Source organism: Callospermophilus lateralis, chromosome 5 (genome assembly GCF_048772815.1).
Source record: "Callospermophilus lateralis isolate mCalLat2 chromosome 5, mCalLat2.hap1, whole genome shotgun sequence".
Taxonomy (NCBI): Eukaryota; Metazoa; Chordata; class Mammalia; order Rodentia; family Sciuridae; genus Callospermophilus; species Callospermophilus lateralis.
In genome coordinates, this window is record NC_135309.1 from 75,524,356 (window position 1) to 75,544,137 (window position 19,782).

The 19,782-nt window shown below is 40.7% G+C and overlaps 1 protein-coding gene across 2 annotated transcripts in view; it reads left to right on the top strand.

Annotated features, from left to right (window-relative positions):
* Positions 1-1,994: 1,994 nt before the first annotated feature.
* Epb41l4a (erythrocyte membrane protein band 4.1 like 4A) overlaps positions 1,995-19,782 on the top strand; it is a 226,531-nt gene continuing 208,743 nt past the window's right edge. Inside the window, exons 1-2 of one of the 2 annotated variants that reach the window (XM_076856923.2) lie at positions 1,995-2,557; positions 2,946-3,369. In XM_076856923.2, the coding sequence (XP_076713038.2) occupies positions 3,271-3,369 (99 nt within the window). In that variant the 5' untranslated portion in view covers positions 1,995-2,557; positions 2,946-3,270. Of the gene's footprint in view, positions 2,558-2,829; positions 3,370-19,782 lie in introns of those variants that run through there. The other variant, XM_076856924.2, reaches the window with a different exon arrangement.

Genomic DNA, 19,782 nt, shown 5'->3' on the forward strand with positions numbered 1-19,782 from the left:
TTGTAATAGTCAAAAACTGGAAACCACCCATATGAATGGGAAAACAATTTGTAGTACATACAATTGACTATAACTAAGCAATAAAATTGAATAAACAATTTATAAACATGGATAAATCTCAGAAAGATTGTGTTGAGTGAAACAACTAGACAATAGTGATACTGTGTGACTCTACCTATGTAAACTCTAGAAAGAGTAGATAATCTATAGTGACAGGATACAGATCTTTGGTTGCCTGGGGGCAGAGATGTGGTGAAGAATGGGAGGGAAGGATTATAAAGGTACAGGAAGAAACTTTAGGGGGTGATAGATATCACTAGCTTTACTGTGGTGATGATTTTATGGGTATCTTCATATATCAAAACTTAGTAAATTAGCTGGGTGCAGTGGCACATGCCTATAATCCCAGTGACTCAAGAGGATAGGCAGGAGGATTTAGAGTTTGGGGCCAGTCTGGGCAATTTATTGAGAACTTATCTCAAAATAAAAAGGGTTGGGGATGTAGCTCAGTGGTAGAGGCCCCTCCATTCAATCTCCAGTATTGTAAACAAAACAAACAAAAACAAAAAAATATTATTTTTAAAAGATATATGCAGTTTATTGGCAATTGTACTTGATAATATTGTTTTTTAAAAAAACCTGTGGTCTTCTTGTCTCTAGGAAGCCCTAATTTTGTGTTAAACAGACTTTTAATTTTACTTTCTTTAGACCTTGACAAAGAAATGGAAAAGAAGATGTCTGAATCAGAAAAGGTTATTATATGTATGGCACGTCATGGCTTTGTACCTTCTCCTATGAGGAGCCTGGAACAGAATTTCTGCTCCACTCCAAACCTTGCCATTACCATTGAAGGTCAAAACCTAATCAGAACAGATCAAAGGGCTGAGGTTTTGGCTTAGAAGTACAAGCCTGGCATGTGTGGGGCACTGGGTTCAATCCTCAGCACCACATAGAAATAAAATAAAGGTATCGTGTCCAAGTACAACATATATATATATATATATATATATATATATATATATATATATATATATATATATTTAAACAGATCAAAGGACCATAAAAGAGGTGGAAGCAAACTCAAAACTGGAATACAAAAGATTAAATGTAGACCTTTTTGATTTTTGTAAGGTTACAAAAATTTGATACCATAAAGAGTGAAAATTCATTAATCTTTCAATTACTTTTAGTAGTTGGTATTAAAAAAAACCCCCCTATATTACAAAACAAAATCAAAACCAAAACACCCTCCTCAAGTAGTGAGGATAAAATCCAGAGGTGTCAGCAACTGCAAAATTTTGACATTAAATCCCAAAGTTGAAACAAAATTTTATTAGAAGTTCAAGACCTGCATCACTTTCACAGGAAGCTTGGAAGTAGGCTTTTATTCATCCTTTACGTAAAATTCACACCAAATATAACTTTATCGTATTTTGAGGGGGTTGCTGATACACTATTTATACTAAACTGTAATAACATGGAAGGACAAAATTTTCGTGGCATATCAGTATGGAAGGAAACCCCCCAACGCTGCAAATTGTTTATTTTTACTGTGCTGCTGCGATAATCAGGTTTTTGGTTTTTTAGCTCTAACGTCCTAGGTTTTAAGCAAATTCTTTGAGCTTTGGCTACCCAAGCTCAAGTGGTAGAGAGGGAATTCAAGACTATATTTGAATCTAATAATATCGAACAGAGAAGTTGTCTGGAGGGCCTCCTATCCACACAGCTCCGCGTCTTCCCCTCCACGACTTGCATTAACTTGCTGCTGCTTCCCAGCTGGAGAACACAGATTGCACCTGCTCCGAAGGCCTACGGGGTCCTGCCGGGTCCGCGGCTCAGCCTCCGTTGCTTGTGCACAGACGCGAGGACCCACCAGGGGTCACTGTAGCCTCAGAGCTATTGTGCCCGCCAATCCTGGACGCGGCCAGCCGCGCGGAGGGCGTGGGACTAAGATCGCTCAACGCTAGGGTCGAAGCAGAACTGCGCCTTGTCCTCCCGAGCCAGCCTCCCGGTCTCCTAGGGAAACCGAAACAGCGAGTCCCCAGACAGCAGCTCGGCTCGGGTGCGGCGCACAGCTTTCTCGCGCCGACCTGCCGGCACCTAGCCATTTGGACCACCTCCACTCCGCCCTCCGCACCCAGCTGAGATCCCGCCCAGAAGGGGCGCCCCTGCCACGGTCAAGGGGATCCCGCTAGGGCTTTTCGAAGGCATCTGGGCTGGGCCCAGCTGCACCTGGGCTGCTTCCGCCTGGGACGCCACCCCCAGCGACGCCCAAAGAACTTTCCCCGGAGCCCCTGCGGCCTGGTGCGCCCTGGGCACACCCCCACCCTCCCACCACTTTGCCAACCCGGGCGCCGGCTTCTCAGCGCGATCGCCCGCGGATCCTCGACTCCCGGCTTTTCTGGTTGTCCTGCAAAAGCAGGGCTCCGCCGCGGCTGCAGGACGTTCCCCGAAGGAGAGCTTGAACTTGGCCACACACGAACCCCGGTAATGAGTTCGGGAGCCCCCAGACCGGACCCTTGCCCCGCGACGAGCTGACGCCCCCTCGCTGGTCTCGGTAAGGAGCCCACTGTCCTTCTTCGGGTCTCTGGATGCCCACGGGATGGAGTGTTGGGGGTAGCGGTCTGAGTGACGACTCTCGCCACTGCCGGTGAGCCCTCGGTTGAGATGTCGTGGGTACCCCTGACACAAAAGAGAAGCCGAGAGCTCCCCTTTTGGCCGACCGGTCGGGCGTGTGGGGCGGGGTCGGTGGTGCAAGTCCGCTCCTGCTGGGGACTCCACAGGCTGACGAGCTGCGGGTGCGTCGCGGCCACGCTGGAATTGGTGCTGGTGGAGGGAGCTGTAGAGCTTCAAGGGGACCCTTCCTAGTCCGAGGAGGGCCTCGGGCACTCGTCTCTCCTTTTCTTGTCTGACCCCCATTGCCAGGAGACTTTTGTCGTCCCCAGGTCTGTGGAGGGGCCGCGTCACCGCCGCCTTCAGAAGAGTCAGAGCCGGAGCCGCAGGATGCACGGGGACGCGCCGCCCTCCGCGCCCAGTTCCGCCGGCGCTTCCCCGGCGGCTCCCGGGCGCTGACTCTCCCAGCCTTCTCCGCCCTCCTTGCTTCTCGCGGCGCCAGGAGGCTCTGCAGCTCGGCCCCGGACTCCACGGGAGCAGCTTCTCTCGCTTTCGCCACGGCGCGGACAGTAAATTAATGCTTCGTGTTTGAGGGGAGGGGGCGGCTTGGCGCTCGGTCACAGCTTTCTCGCCTGGCTGGAGACGGTCACAGTCGACATGGGCTGTTTCTGCGCTGTTCCGGAAGAATTTTACTGCGAAGTTTTGCTCTTGGATGAATCCAAGTTAACTCTCACCACCCAGCAGCAGGGCATCAAGGTAGGCATGATCGGGGGCGCGTTCCCGGGGTCGACAGCAGGGCGGGCGCAGGGGTCCGCGGCTTTGTCTGAGGGCTGTCACGGGTCGAGGCCGCCGGCCGTGTTTCTGCGCTGTGGGAAGGAGAGACAGAAGCCCCCTGCGCTCAGACACAGGGTGGACGTGTTACGGTGGGTTAACTTTCAGTTCCTGCATCAAGTACTTCGACGTCGCAGAGGTTACTCCATGCACCAATCCAGCCGCAGCCCCCCGTCCTGCAATGGAGACCAAAAGTCTGTCCACCACCGATTTTCTCCCAAAGCTTTTAGGCCCCTCGCAGCTCCGAAAGAGATGCAAAATTGAGTGTACAGGCTGCACTTTACCCCAGGGTTGAAGGCATGATTGTCCTTGGTTTTGTTGATTTTTTTTTTTTTTTCTTGATAGCGTTCTTGGAGAAGTAAACTAAACTGGTTGACTCCTTGAAACACATTAACCGGGTTGTTGTGATTGTGTTGTAACTGGGTAAGGCTACATTTGTACTGAAAATAATTTCCCTTTCCGCGAACGAACCGGTTTAAGTAAACGTCTCACAGTTAGGTAAACGTCTCTCAAAGCTACTCGATAATAACTTTGCTTTTAGTCGTTAAAAATGCGATTACTACTATTTACCTACAAAACCCGAACAGGCGGCAGACCTTTCACAGATCCACTTCCTTAATTTTGAAGAGTACCTGACAACCTGAGGATGCGCCTGCGCGCTTGTTTCGCCTATTGCAACAATTGAACTACCTAGAGGAGACCCGAATCCGGAGCGTTTTATTGTTTTGCTTCCCTTTCCCCTTCAGTTTAAATCACTGAGGTTTTTTAGATAACGCGGCGGCTGGGTCTGGTGAAGGGAAACCTCCCTCCCAACCCCCAATAGAGCCGGCTGGCTGGCTGAAAAATCTAGTTCAGGCTGCCAAGAGCCCTCCCTTCTCAGAAGTTAATCCTGATGGGGTAGGCCTGGGCATTTCCTTTTGCGAATCCGTTTTAACACAGCTGGATGCGTACTGAAGTAACTGTTCCTGGCTAAAAGTCTCAGCGTTGATGATGCCATTTTTGGTGTACAGCGTTCTCATATCACAGGTGTACTTCTTTTGCAGGAGAAAAGGGTGAAGTGATCTATGAAAGCTGTGAGATTGTTAACCCTTTCTTTAGGAAATTGTTTTGAATATTGTTTCCACAGTGATTAAAATAAGCAAAATGTAGTCAGGTCTCATTTGATATTTTCTTTCAGGACCAATAAAACAGGATCTTTTTGGGGAGAGTGTTCATTTTGTATTTTTAACTTTTATATTCCCAAACATCCCCCTCAGATGCCCACAGAAATCAGGAAAAGAATTTACAAAATGATGTAACATTCTGTGGTATGCTATGTGAATAAAATAGGCCAAACAAATCATAAAACATTCTAAATTCTTGATAATACATAGATTCTCTGGTGTGGGAGTGGAAACAATTAGAAAAAGATAAGTGATGATCTGTTGCGGAAACAACAAAGAAATCTTTCTGAAGTGCAAAGTCTCAGTTCATCTGGAGTCTAGTCATCTGCAGTGTGAGCTTCCTATTTAATCATAAAAGCCATGCCCCTGTCAGCCATGGAGCATGTACATTTTTCTGTCAAGAGAGCAGCCAAGACTTGGGATCAAATGGAATAATTTTGTCAAAGAAACATGAATCAAACGTCCTGATCCATAATTATTTTTAATAACCCAGTGGTGCTTATCTTGTTTTACAAATGGGTTGAAAATTGGTGAGTGATTCAAGAGCAACAGCAACTTTATAATACTGTTATCTTGGCTGTATGCCATATAACTAAACAATAATTTAAATGGGCTTTTGTTGTAAGTAATCATTTCACAACAGGCTTGGTCTCTTTCAGTGTCACAGAAGCATACTATGTTATTTTGATGGCCATGTGTGTAACATAGATATTGTCTGCTAAAGTTAACCACATTATCAGTAACTACCATGCAACCATAAAAATGCATATGTTAAGCACCTTGTGGTATGTACTAAATTAAACATTTGGGTATTTATAAGTGGCATAAGGTATGAAAAAGCAACCTTTTATGTAAATGATGCTCATACCTTGAATATGTGTATGTCTTTCTGCACATATCTGACTTTAAAAATTTTTTCCTAACCTTCCTATATCATAGATATTAATATTCCATTGTATTAATTAGATAAAATCAGCTCCTACTTTAGTTCATAAATGAAAAAGTAAATAATTACTTCAAAATTAGCCAATAGTTACTATTGTGGTGTTTTACTGTGAGATAATACATTCAATAATTTTGATTATCACTTCATTAAAAACAAAGTTAAGCAGGCAGCATCAATTAGCTCATATTCCCTGAAGTTAACATAGAAAAACAAAACAAAACAACAACAAAAAAAAAGAATTTGCTTGTATTGCTGTTATAATAATGCATTATGGGTTGGAAGGTTAATTGGAATAAAGTACAATAATTATGAGAGAAGCTTTGTAAAACATTTTTTTCTGTGTGCCATTTTGAAAAACACCTTTTGAATCAAAGTACCAGATTACAAATTGAAAAGTTATGAAGTAATTTTCTACAACTTAAAATTTTTCATTGATTTTGGAGAAAAATTGCTGTTTCTATAGAAAACATTTTAGCCTGAAGACAATAGTTATATTTTGTATGTTCAGGTGAGTATCATTTAAATGGAAAATGATTTTGTTTTAAAAATAATTTAAAAATAAGACATAATATTTTTGTAACCATATTAATAGGTACTTACATTCTTAACTTGCTTTAGAGGTAACCTCACTTGGCAAGCAGGAAATCTTTTTCATGCAGTTCATAGACTGAGTCCTATCCAAGATTTAAATACCCAAGTTTGTATAAACTGAAAGCTATTGGTTGTGTGTTGAGCCCCACAATAGCTTTTAGCTGTTTGTTCTCTGCTGCTATCTCTATTGTTTATTCAAGTAAGAATTTCTGCTATGGTTGGTCTCAGTTTTTTGAGGAATGTTTGGTTTGGGAAACTTTTGTTAGGTTTTTTGTTTTGTGTGCTAGGGGAGGTAGAGATTTTTCTTTCTTTTAGAAAGTAGACTTGAATGTAGCTTAAACTAATTTTTGGATTAATTGGTTAGCAAAAGATTTTTCAGGGGAAAAAGTCACAGGTTTGTTTCTAAATTTAGCCCTCAGAATTGCTTGCTGTTGCAAATATAAATAGATTAATATTTTCATTTCAAAAAATTTGATCCTCTGAAATGAATACCAAGGTACTCATGATTCCTTTTAGTGTTGACTAAGTTAATGAAACCTAACATGACAGAGAAATGGAACCCCATTAGCTTTTTAAAGGAATTTATGGAGATATGCAACACAATTTACCCAGTTAAAACATACAATTCACTCATTAACTGTTAAAAAATGTCACCTCTTAATTATCCTGAGATTTCTGAAGGAATACTATAAGTCAGTTTTAATGCTTTGATCAGAAGCTTCCTAATAAACCAGAAAAACAATTATAAGGTGAGAATTTAAAGTATATGTGTCTTACCAAGAATTAATTTTCATTTCATTTGAATGGTAATGAAAATGTCTTAGAAGATAGGGGAAGAAAGTGAAAAGCAACAGTTTTTCATAAATTATATTAATCATCTATGTGAATACCTGTATTTTTTATTGTTTTTATTTTGCTGTTTCTATAGAAACACATATCTTATAGACTTGGGGACCTTATAAACATTGGTTGAGGCAAGAAATCATATAGTAACATTTCTGGTAATGTAAGCTGAGAATGGTCAGTACATTAGATGGGACTAGGATAGAAAATTCCCTTCTCTACACTGTATCCAGCTTTTTTTGTTTGTTCATTTTAGTTGTAGATGGACACAATACCTTTATTTGTTTATTTTTATGTGGTGCCAGGGATCAAACCTAGTGCCTCATGCATGCTAGGCAAGCACTCCATCACTGTGCTACAACCCTGGCCCCACATCCAGCTTTCTAAGATTCAGATGTGAGATCCGTATTGTGGTTGCATAAGATGAACTAATATGTAACCCACCATTATAAGCAGTTTATTTTTATTGGAAAAATACTTTTATCAGCCATAACTTAAATATGATTTAAAAACTAAGAGGGAGAACATTGTTTTGTTACCTCTAGCAGCTGATGGCCTACCTTCTCCAGGGGCTTATAATGTTCTTGGCTAATGGTGGACCACATTCTTTTGCAGCCCAGTTACGATGTCTGTCTGTTCTTGAATTCTATAATGTGAAGCTTGAACTGAGTTTGAACTGAACTTGAATGAATGCAGTGTTTTTGTTGCTTTTGAGCATGGGTGGTAAGGTTAAATCTAAATTGTAGGAATAAAAGTCCAGGCTCTACTTCTTATTGGCTCTGTGGACAGTGGTTTGTTATTTTTATTAGGACACTTACACTCAAGATGGGAATGTAATTTGTTTGTGTGGTCAGATTTTATTTGAGACTGTAGGGCCAGGCAGTTCTTTCCTGTGGTAGGTTGTCCTTTCCATTGTGTGATACGTGGCTGCATTCTTAGCTACTACCCAGGAGATGCCAGTTGCACCTCTTCCCTAGCCATGACAACCAAAAAATGTCCCCATGTGTTGTCCAGTGTCCACTGATGGTCAGTATAACCGTTGGCTGAGAACCAGTGCCAGAGAACATGTGGCTTCCTTTATTCTTAACATTTTTGGTACTTAGTTTTCTGCAGGATGCAGGGTAACCTTGAAATGTCTTCTGTTCCCTCCCTCTCCTTGGGAGTGGTGAGTTGTTTATCTTTTATTCAGTGAAAACAATATGTTTTTCTGTGTCTTTTAATTTGCCTATTTTTATAGTGGGAGCAATATAATGGGAAAAAATAAAAGCCTTTGCTCTGAAATCAGACATCCTGGTTTTAAATTTTGTCTCCACTAATACTTGCTAGCTGTGGGGCCATCATGAAAGATACTTATATCTTTTCTGAGTCTCAGTTTCACCATGTGTAAAATGGGTACAAATCAGAGTACTCACTTCACACATCCACAGTGCCTTCCATATGGTGAACACCCGGAAAATGTTATCTATCCTTTTCCTCCTCTCCTCTCCCTTTTTTTCAAAAAATATTTTTTAGTTGTAGATGGATCTTTCATTTCATTTATTTATTTATATGCGGTGCTGAGGATCCAACCCAGGGCCTCATACATGTCAGGCAAGTGCTGTACCAATGAGCCATAACTTCAACTCTTCTCCTACTCTTTTTTGAAATGACTTATTCTTGTCTAAAATTGGGACTTTATTGTTTGACTCAGCACCCTACCTGATTGATTCCGCCCTGCCTGACTACATGACTTGCTCTCTTGTCATGCAGAATTGCTCAGTCTCCCAAACATTCCATGCTTCCTTGAGACTTTGTGCCTGGAATTTCTGCTGATTGGTATACCCTTTTGCCTTTTGTTGAACACATCCTCACTCATCTGAACCATCCTTTAAGACTTGAATAAAGTGCCTCATCTGCTCAGAGGTCTTCAGCTGAGCTTGTGACCAGGCAGAATTAAGTGCTCATCCATGTCTCTCACACATCCCTCACACAGCACCTGTCATGACATGAGCATTATTTCTGGGCTCTGTCTCCACCAGCAGCTGATGAGCCCCTAGCTGTGATTCCAGCAGCTTGAGCCACATGCCTCATGTAATAGATGCTTGTTAACTACAATTCAAATAGAGGAATGAATGGAGTGTTACAGTTGGAATAGGCCACATTGAAAATCTTTAATATGGATAATGAGGTTCCTTTGCCACTTTATTTTTACTAGAAAAGACCTCCCAAAAAGTGATTCTCACTGAAAAACATATGTTGCCAAGATACTTGAATTTTATGTTGATAACGTATAGAAAATGAGATGGTGCCATGGACTGACTACATGCAGCACACTGAAGAGCTAACTAGCAGCTGTTTTAGAAGACAGACACTGTTTTTGTCTTGTAGGGGTAACTTCAAGTCTTTTTCTTTTTAATGTAACTTTCTTCTTTCAATTTGAGTCTTTGGGAAGAAGTGCACATTTCATGAATCGGTAATAGAGCCTCATACTTTAATTACTTTTTTCCCCCCATCTCCTGTTCTTTAAAGTTTGAGAACAGTGTTAGTTGGGCTCACACAATCTGGAGCCACTGCAGTAATTTTATTTTTTATTTATTTTTGTGGTGCTGTGAATTGAATCCAGGGCTTGGCACACTAAGCAATCACTCTACCACTGAGCTATGTCTCTAGCCCTACTGCTATAATTTTTAATGTTCCTATTTTATCTATTTTACTTTTGAAACTGCATAAACAATTCTGACATTCACCTAAGGCTTAATAGAAAAGGCAGAGTGATAAGTTAAATATTGGGGTTTTTATGAAAAATTATGTTTTCCATTCCAACAGGAAGTGCATTTGTCTGCAGGCCTGTTACAAACCTGACTGTGCGCTTCATGCCTCTCTGAGATTGACTGCTTTGGCTGAGCCCTCTGACATTTAGCCCCATGTAAGGCTTATACACTTCACTCCAGGTCAGCCTGCTTTGGTTGCAGTGACTTGCCCTTTGCTTCTGCCCCATGAATTTTGTTCTTAAGTCTTGTATATTAAGAGTAAGCAGGCACCTGTTGTCACATGTGGTAGGCCATAGACTAGGTGTGCTAAGTTCAGGAACCAGTCAGTTTACTGTGTGACTCAAATTGCTTGTAACTACAATTTGGAGAATGTACCATTCTTAAAAATGTGGATCACATTCCTGTGCCTCCTGAGCCGTGTATATATTTCCTGTTTGTTTTCTTTTTTAAGCGAACCAGCATTCTTCTTAAGTGCTGCTGCCTATTGTTAGTCCCTTTCTCTGTTACTAAACATTCTTGGGAAAAACATCCCCAAGGGCAGAAATGGCTTCTTTGGGGGATCTCCTAAGAATCAGCTCAAGACTTGAAAGGGCTGGTTATGCTTCCAAAGGGGTGAGAAGTTTGTTTCCTAGCAGAGGAGATTGACAGGCCCAGAGGAAATTACAACAAGAGAGATGGGGCAGGCAGGGAGAACCAGGGAGTGCCTTGTGGGACTGCTGAGTGTTAGCCTACGGGGACAATAGCAGAAAGGTCAGATGGCAAGGGAGGGATCAGCAGGCCCCTCAAAACCAAACACTGCAGTATATTGTTTAGAAATGACACATTTTGAGCTCTGGAATGGCTCTGAGTTTCCAGCTTTGTGGGGATGGTGCTCCAGAAGGTGGCTAGGAAGTGCTTTGTTTAGAGTACAGCTTTCCACAGTGACTGGCAGGAACAAGGCTCAGGTTTCTGAGCTAGCCACAGAGGCCATTTGCATGGATAAACTATTCAGTTCCCATCTTGTCCTTCATTCAGATCTGAATTTGAGAAGCAGTTTTGAGCCTCTGCTGTCTTAAATGTCACTTGTCAGATTTGGTTTTTCTCCCCCATCCTCACTGCTCCCAACAGTGTCTTATGGCCTTCACTTCACACTTCACACCAGAACAAGCCCCCTAATTGGGGTGCTGTGTGGTTGCCTTCAACCCCTCCCCCACTGTGTTCAAGTCCTGATCTACCACATAATTACTGGCTTTGTGATTGATTGGACAAATGATTTTTCTTTTCTCAGTTTCTTCATCTGTAAGTTGAGGGACAAGATATCTTTCCCAGGATGAGGTGTGAGAATTTGAAGAAAGAATTTTGGGATAAAAGATGCTCAATAAATGGTCACTGCTAATATGCATGATCTATTATTTTCAAGTATAATTGGTTTTCAGTTACAATTTGGAAATTCTAATCCCCCCAACTCTGCCCAAGTACTTTCTGAGGGGTGTGAGTGGTTGACTGGATAATCATAGATACTAATGACTTGTCAGATCTCAGTGTTTCAAGGAGAAACAGTGTCATCTTCTAGCTGTCCATCTACTCACGTTGCTTTAGCAATGACTGGAGTATGGAAACTGCATCTCTATTCTTACACATCTAAGGCCATACCCTTAGCCCCTATGCCTTCTTATTATCTGGCCTGTATTTTTGACTCCCTCCTAGGCACCACAGTGGATGGCCCCCTTCAGACTACCCTCCTCTTCCTGTGCTCCTGACTTGGGTGAATGATTCCATACTCTGTCCTTATCAGTTAAGATGCTTTAGATTCCACTGCCAGCTGCTTCAATGTGATGAAGTTTATTAGCTCACCTATAGGAATCTGGGGGCGAGGAGAGAAGGCTCAGGATAGGTCAATGACACTGTGGTCCCTGCTTCTCCCCATCTCTTCTTTCCTCTGCATCTGGGGAGTCAGTGCTGTCACAGGCTGTAGCACATGGTTCAGTGGTTCTTTAGATGAGGAGATGATGTTTGTATACAGTGATGTTCTAGTTAGGAATATAGACAGTCTCTTTGCTAGGAGAGAAATGGCTTTCTCCATGAGTCCTGCAACAGACTTTCCCATGTGTCTTTTAGTCAGAATGAGTCTTATGAACATTTTTGAGTCAAGATGGCAAAGAATCTTCCTGGGAACTGGGTAGAGCTGTGATTAGTGGCTGAGGCTAGTGGCTGCATAGGAGAGGAACTGAGTCAGGAAGGAAGAAAGGGAATTGTGGATGCTGTGGCCACCAACGGTGTGCTTTCTACTTCATGGGCCAGGATTCTTAAATTTCTACATGCTTCCAGGTCTTGGAGTTCCTGTTTCAAATATCTTCCAAATTTATTGACTCTCCCCTTTTCTCATTACTATTGCCTTGATTCAGGCCCTTCTGGGTTCTGAACAGTTCAGAACTGAACAGTTCACAGTATCCTTCTAATCTTTGTCCCTGCTACTGTTGTTAATTCCATGTGACTGCATCTAGGGTGGTCTTTCTGGCCCCCTGTGTAGAATACTGCAAAGGCTAGTCTGTGTCTTAAGTTTAAATTCCTAGCAAAGCAGCAGCTCTTGGGGCCCTTCATATTCAGGCACCCTCATCCTTTCTGTTCTTTCTTGCCACCACTTCCTCATGCCTGGCTTGCTGTCCTGCCAAACTCAGCTTCCACGTCTTTGCATTCTCCACATTCCTTCTCACTCCCGTCTTTTCTGCGTGGAAAGCCCCAGCCCACCTCATCTTGTCTGAGTGAGGTACTAGCCCTCACCAAGCAGTATAGTGCTTAGGTGTCATATTTTCTGAAGACTTCTTCATGGTGGAGAGCTGGAGATGCCCTCTTCTGACCCTGCATCTCACTGCAGAGGCGTCTCTACTTTCCTGACATCTCTCCCTGGAAGGAACATAAATTGGGTGAAGAAGGCATAGACTTTAGCTGCGGATAGATCTGGCTTTAAGCTGCGGTTCATTTGTTAGTGCTGTCATCATGACCAGGTCACCTTCTTTAAGTGTGCTTCTTCATCTGTAAAATTAGGATAATGCTCTCCACCTTATCCTGAGATGCTATACATGAAACCTTTAGCTCTGTGCCTACTGTGTGGTAGCTGGTGTTATTAGGAGTGGAAAGCCTGGGTTGGGGGGAAAATAGATCTTTTCTATGAGATTCCCAATCAAGTTCAGTTCCTGAGGAGTAGTAGACATCAATGAATTGATGTTGAGTGGATGACTTAATAAATGCACCTCTTTGTGGACATAAGTTAGTATATCTGTGAAAAGAAAAAAAAAACCAACTCTTCACTCTTTAGTTTTTTCTGGTACAAATATTATACCTGTTTGGCTCCTTAATTTCTTATTTAGTTTTTAAAAGCAGCTTTATTGGGATGTAAATCACATACCACACAATTCACCCATTTTTAGTGTACAATTTGATGTTTTTTCCATATATTTGGAGCTAGCAACCATCACAATAAATTTTCATCACTCTGAAAAGAAATCTCATACCCATTAGTAGTCACTCTCTGTCTTTCCAACCCCCCCACCTCTACTATTGCTAGGCTACTACTAATCTTTGTCTATAGATTTGCATGTTTTGGATATTTCATATAAATGGATTCACATAATACGTGGTCTTTTGTGACTAGCCTTCATTTAACATAATGTTTTCAAGATACATTCACTGTATAGCAGGTGTCAGTACTTTGTGTCTTTTTATTGCTGAGTAGAATTCCATTGTATGTATATATGCACTGTGAAGATTCACGTACAAGTTTTGGTGAGGATGTATGTCTTAATATCTCTTGGGTATATACCCAGGTGTGGAGGTTTACTATTATATGGAAGTGCCAAACTGTTTTCCACAGTAGCTGCATCATTTATCATTCTTTCTAGCAATGTAGGGGTTCTGCTTTCTCCATGTTTTTCGCCAACCCTTTTTGTAATTCTCTTTTTTCAGTGGGATTCTGTGGGATGTAAAATAGTATCTCAGTGCTGTTTTGATTTGCATTTCCCCTTGATGACTAATGAGTTGAGCTTTTTATGTCCTTATTGGCTATTTGTATATCTTTAGAGTAGTGTTGATTGAGATTTGTTGCCAATATTTTTTTCCTGGTGCTGGGGATCAAACTGAGGGCCTTATGTATACTAGGCAAGCCCTCTCCCTCTGAGCTACACCTTCAACCCTCTTTGCCAGTTTTTAAAATTGGGTTATTTGTTTTCTACTCATTGAATTTCTTACAATATATTCTGTATACAAGTCTCTCATCAGATATTTGATTTGCAAATATTTTCTCCCATTCTCTGAGTTGTCTTTTTACTTTCTTGATGGTATTGTTTTCAAGTATAAAGAATTTTAATTTTGGTGAAAGTACAGTTTATGTTTTCTTTTGTAACTTTTGCTGTTGGTATTATAGTTGAGAAACCATTGCTTAACTCAAAGCATGAAGATTTATTCCTGTGTTTTCTTTTTAAAAATATTTTTTTGGTTGTAGATGGACATAATATGTATATTTTATTTTTATGTGGTGCTGAGGATCCAACCCAGCGTTTCACACAGGCAAGTTGAACACTCTACCGCTGAGCTATAACCCCAGCCCCTGTGTTTTCTTTTAATAGTTTTGTAACCTAAGGTCTTACATTTAGGTTTATGATCCATTCTTTTTTACTTTTGTATAAGGTTATCCAGTTGTCCTAGCATCATTGTTGAAAAAACTGTTTTTTTTTTTTGTTTTTTTCCCCCCAGTGAGTTGTCTAGGCACCCTTAGGGGGAAAAAAAAAATCAATTCACAGTAAATGTGAGATTTACTTTTTATACTTTCAATTCTGTTCATTAGTCTATATGACTCTATATGGATCTTGTTAATTTTTACTAATTCCTTGGTAAGTTTAGTAATTCAGCAGAGAGAACACTCCTAGTTAAAAACATTTAATATTTTGAGAAATTTTTCCTTAAACTTCCTGGGTATGGTGACATTGTTTTACCCATTGTTAAATCCCCAAGAACCTAGAAGAATGCTAGGCACATAGTGGTGCTCAGTATGTATTTGTCAGAGGACTGATTGAAGGATTGTTTTAGTCATGCTGCTGCTATTGCTTTTGTAACTTGAAACTGTGATTGAATATTTAGATTTCTAAAACTTTCCTGTACAAGCTTCCAGTGTTGCTATTCATGTTCTGCAAGGGATCTGCCTTTGATTCTTTCTGAAAATCACTTGGTGGAGGAATGAAAAAGGGTATTTGCATATGTTTTGTGAATAACTTTTCTTTGGTAGTTTTGATAGGTGAAGATGCTAGAAAGTTAATATCACTTAAATATGTATGTGGTTTGTCTCTATTACCTTGAAATACATTGAGAAATTGTTCTGAGCAGGGTGATGTGTGCTGTTTTTCTCCTCCCTAGAAAAAATAATACAGGGGGCTAGAAGACCACTTTTGAACATACACATCCTCCCCCATCACTTTCAACCCCAAACTTCAGGGATTTCTAACAGGATTGTAGGTTAATGTCTTGGGAGCAGCTGTGGCTTTATGGAATTGGACTAAGATCCCCTATGACTGAGGGAAATTGTAGCAAATCTGAGTGGTATTGAAACTGGCATAATGTAAGCTTTTCAGTCTTGTCTGGATTGCACACTTTCAAAGTCTATAGTATTCAAACACTTGAAAAATCCCAATAGATATGCAAGATACAGCAGCTCTCTTTGTGAAGAGAATTTCAAGCATCTAGTGTAGATAATGCCATAGCATCACAAAATCTTTCACACAAATTCGTTTCCTCTCATCACTGCTTTTTTCTGTGAGCCATTCATTCTTTTGGCCAATAGGGCAAGAGTTTGTTTGGTCCTTGATACTAAACCTGTGCTTGGTCACATACCCTCAGTTAATTTAGCCCCATGATGCTCCCTCAAAAAGCAGCAGACAGCTGGGGTGAAAGTGTGAAAGAGGTGATGTAAATTACAGCTGGCTGGATTTCACTTAAAGTGGAAAGTTCGATCTGGCATAGGCATTAAAATCATCTAATTCAGCAAACCCCACCTCTACCCCTTACCCACCCAATTCTGCACTTGGGCCTAGAGATCCTTGTCTCCACCCAGTTCTTTTTGTTTGTTTGTTTCTTTCTTTCTTTTTGTACCAAGGATTGATCCTGGGGGTGCTTAACCATTGAGCAATAGCTCCAGCCTTTTTTTTTTTGAGACAGGACCTCACTAAGTTGCTCACAGTCTTGCTAAATTGCTGAGGCTTCCTTTGAACTTGTGATCCTCCTGCCTCCGCCTCCCCAAACCCTCCCAAACCGCTGGGATTACAGGTGTGCACCACTGCACTTGACTTGCCCCATTCTTTTCTCATTGTTGACCCACCCACACTTTTTTCTTCTTCATAACTTGGAAGGAAGGCAAGGGAAGGAAGAAAGGATTGAGAGTTGGTTGTGGTGGCAGAGTTCCTATCTTTCCCCATGCTCCCAGCCTCTCCCTGAGGTTTGTTTTGTTCCCTCTCTGCCACTTCTCTAAAACTAAGTCTTTCTAGGTCTGTGGTTTATCCTGATTATCTTCTGCTGTCTGGGCATTTGCATTTGTGGAACTTTCCCTGAATAGGACATTTAAAAATAAAATACGAAATTGCTTATGTGGAATTTCTTTTCAGAATGATAGTTAATGCAATTCTTTGGCTATTTTGAAAATGTTTATATAAAAGGTCTAGAATAACTAATGTAATGGCATGGTTTTAGGACTTGGATCACTCTGACTTTTTCCTTGGTCTTTATTTTGTAAATTTTTTACTCTGGATTCCTGCAGCTTCGTGCTGACTCTCTCTTCAGGAAAGAAAATTAAAAACTGATTAGTGACCCATTTTATTGTCTGGAGAAAAGAGAGGGGAAGGTAAAATTGTTCTTTCATTGAAAGGTTCAGATGGGCCAATCATCAGGAGGCTAATAGATCTTTTCCCCTGATAAAGATTATTTCGATTATTTCATGCTTCTGCTGCTGTTTACAAGGGCACTTGGAGGATATGCAAATTTTCCAGAATTCCTCAGAGAGCCTGCTTCTTTTTGCTTTCTGACACTGTTCTTACATCATGTTCTGAAATAATTTTTTGAAGGTAATAGATTTTGAGTGTGAAGGTATATAGGGATGTGAACCAGTGCTGTGTGTCTGTGATTGTAGGTATGCATTTGTGAACTCAATTGCATAAGAATTTATTCAGAGCTTATTGTATACCAGCTAGCATCAGGATTTCTGGGTGGGAATAATGAAATAGAAGGAGGGCTCTTGTCCATTGGTTTAACATATAGGTAGACAAATGTTTGCTTATAAAACAACAAAGGATGATATATACTCAAGTATTGGGTGATGTGGTGGAGATTCTATTATGTACAGGAATTCCTATAGGAAATTGTTTCTGATATACCAAGATAAGGATAACCAAGAAAGTTGTATTATAAAAAATGAAAATAGGTTCACAGTGTCTTCTCTGAAACCCTTGGGGCCAATGTGTCTCAAAAGCCAACATTTTTCAGGTTCTAGTAAGGTATCTGGTATATATTTTATGTAACCTTTCCACCCAGGTCTACAGCAGTACCTCATAAACCCAAAATATTAATATTTTTCAATCTAACATCTGTATATTTACAATAAGTGGAGGTAAGTGAGACTATAAGAAGCTTTATTGCAATTTATAACAGATAATAACTATCAATTATCTGTTGCTATGTAGCAAATTATGGCTATGTGGCAAATTATAAAGAACCAGTGTTTATCAACTACAGTTTCTGTGAGTCAGGAATCCAGGAGCAACTTAGCTGGATGATCTGGTTCACATATTGGCAGGCCTCAGTTTCCCAGTGGCCATCAATGGAAAGTCTCTGTTCCTTGATACATGAGCCAGGGTCCCTGTAGGCTTCTGAGCATCCTTGCAGCATGGCAGCTATCTTCCTTCAAAAAAGGGGTGGGGCAGGAGGAGACAGACAAACAGAGAGACAGAGTCTCAAGCCTTAACATGGAAACTACAGTCTTTTTATCCTGTTACTTGTGATAGGTTTTGCTGGTCTTGTCAGCCAACCTCATGTAGGTGGGAACTATACAAGGATTTGAAGACTAGGAAGCAGGGAATCACTGAGACTATCTTGATAAAGGATTACTGTAGTCCTCAAATAAGTCTGGCATTAAATTTAAGATAAAGCTTTCAGTTTTCATATCTTCTTGGATTTTAGATTGTGGAGAAGTGATTGTGGATATACATAGACTTTGGTTTCCTGAAAATGGTGACATGTGAGATTGGTCTGTGTCTCTGAAGGCTGTCCAAGATGGAGAGGCAGTGGGAACATAAGAGAAATGGGTTTTATCCAGAAGACAAGGAGTGTCTGGGCAATGTGCAGACTAGTCATCTCCTGTGTGCCATGCCCTGCATATGATGCTGGGGATAGATAATTTTTAATGCCCTGGAGTTTAAATTTAAAATTATGCTTCAAGTAATAATCAGTGTATGATGAAAATATTTTTACTGAGTATCTACAGTAGAAAAGGCAGCCTATATAGTGGGAGAAGAAGAAAATCTAGACTCTGGATTTCTTTTCCAGTGCCTTCATTTCCTACCTTGAGAAAGTCATTTAGTGTGTTGAAATCTTAGCTATTCCATTTGTAAAATTAAATGGATGTTAATAGTATCCCAGTATTATCATAGGCATAGGGAGACTCAAAGGAGATAATGGCCGAAAAACTATTTAAAAAATTTCAAGTGCTGTAGAGTGTTAATAATTGCCTTGTGGGGCTGTCATTTTCTCACTAGTGACCTTTGGCAAGTTATTTAACTCTGCCTGAGTTTCTATCAGTGAAATGAGGTTAATAATAACATCTACCTCATAAGTTGTTATGAGGGTTAAATGAAATAATTCATGTAAGAACTCAGTATAGTGGCTAGCACATGATGGTAGGATAATTACCAAAATAATAAAAAGTTAGCTGCTATTATTTTGCAGATATATAGTGCTAAACCTAAAGGGATTTTTAAAAAAGTGAAATCATGATTTGGAATGTCTTTGACAGTTCTAAGCAATGAGGAAAGTACAGTTAAAAGGCATTTTATTATTTGCCTCTGCATTTGCTGATTAGACAACTGATTTCTTACTTAGGTGCAGTGATGCATGCCTATAATCCCAGCCATGTTGGAGGCTGAGGCAGGAAGATCTTAAGTTTGAGGCCAAGGTTACTTAGTGAGATGCCTAGTGTCTCAAAATAAAAAAATAGGGCTAGGAGTGTAGCTTAGAGATACAGTGCAATGCCCAGTACCTCAGGTGCAGGGTGGGGGAAGAAGAGAATGATTTATTGTTTTGAACAGAATTTAAAACTGCCACCAGCTTCTTCCCTCCTTTTTTTTCTTTTTCTTTTTGATATTGACCTTCATGTACAGCTTTTCAAATGTTTGACGGTCATAGCTGAAAGTAAATCTCTTTGTATTTCTGATAGGATAGTATTGGAGAATGGATGGGTCAGCTTGCCTGCTCCAACACAAAATTATCAGTGTAGATAACTGTGATCACTTGATAAAGATGTGTTTCTAAAAAATGAAGCTTAGATTTGAGAACCTATCAGGCTTTACTAGTGAATATTCCTTGTAGAAATAAATTATCAGTCAAAAAAGAAGACACAGTTTTTGATTATTTTGTTAATGATTTAGCCTTTGTCTTAATTTGAACTCTGTCCTTTTTTTGGGGGGGGCATTTAAAAACATTGATAAGTCATTGTTTTCTAGAACCTTTGTCCAAAAAACCCTAGATAATTTGGACTGCCTTCAAGCTATTACATGAACCCAGGAGAACAGGTTGTGACAGGGTCATAGAAACATCTGTATTGACACAGGCATGATGGCCACTTCCAAGGAACAGCTATAAAGGGAGCCAAAGGGAGCCAGACCCTAGACTGGCAGATCAAACCTAATCCCCTAGGTCACACATTTCCTTTGTGAATGGTGGTGAGGATACTTGGAGCCCCTTGTATAATTTCAGGTTAAAAAAAACAAAAAGAAACAAAAAGAGTTGTTTTCCCACTAGAAAGTGCCCCCCCCCC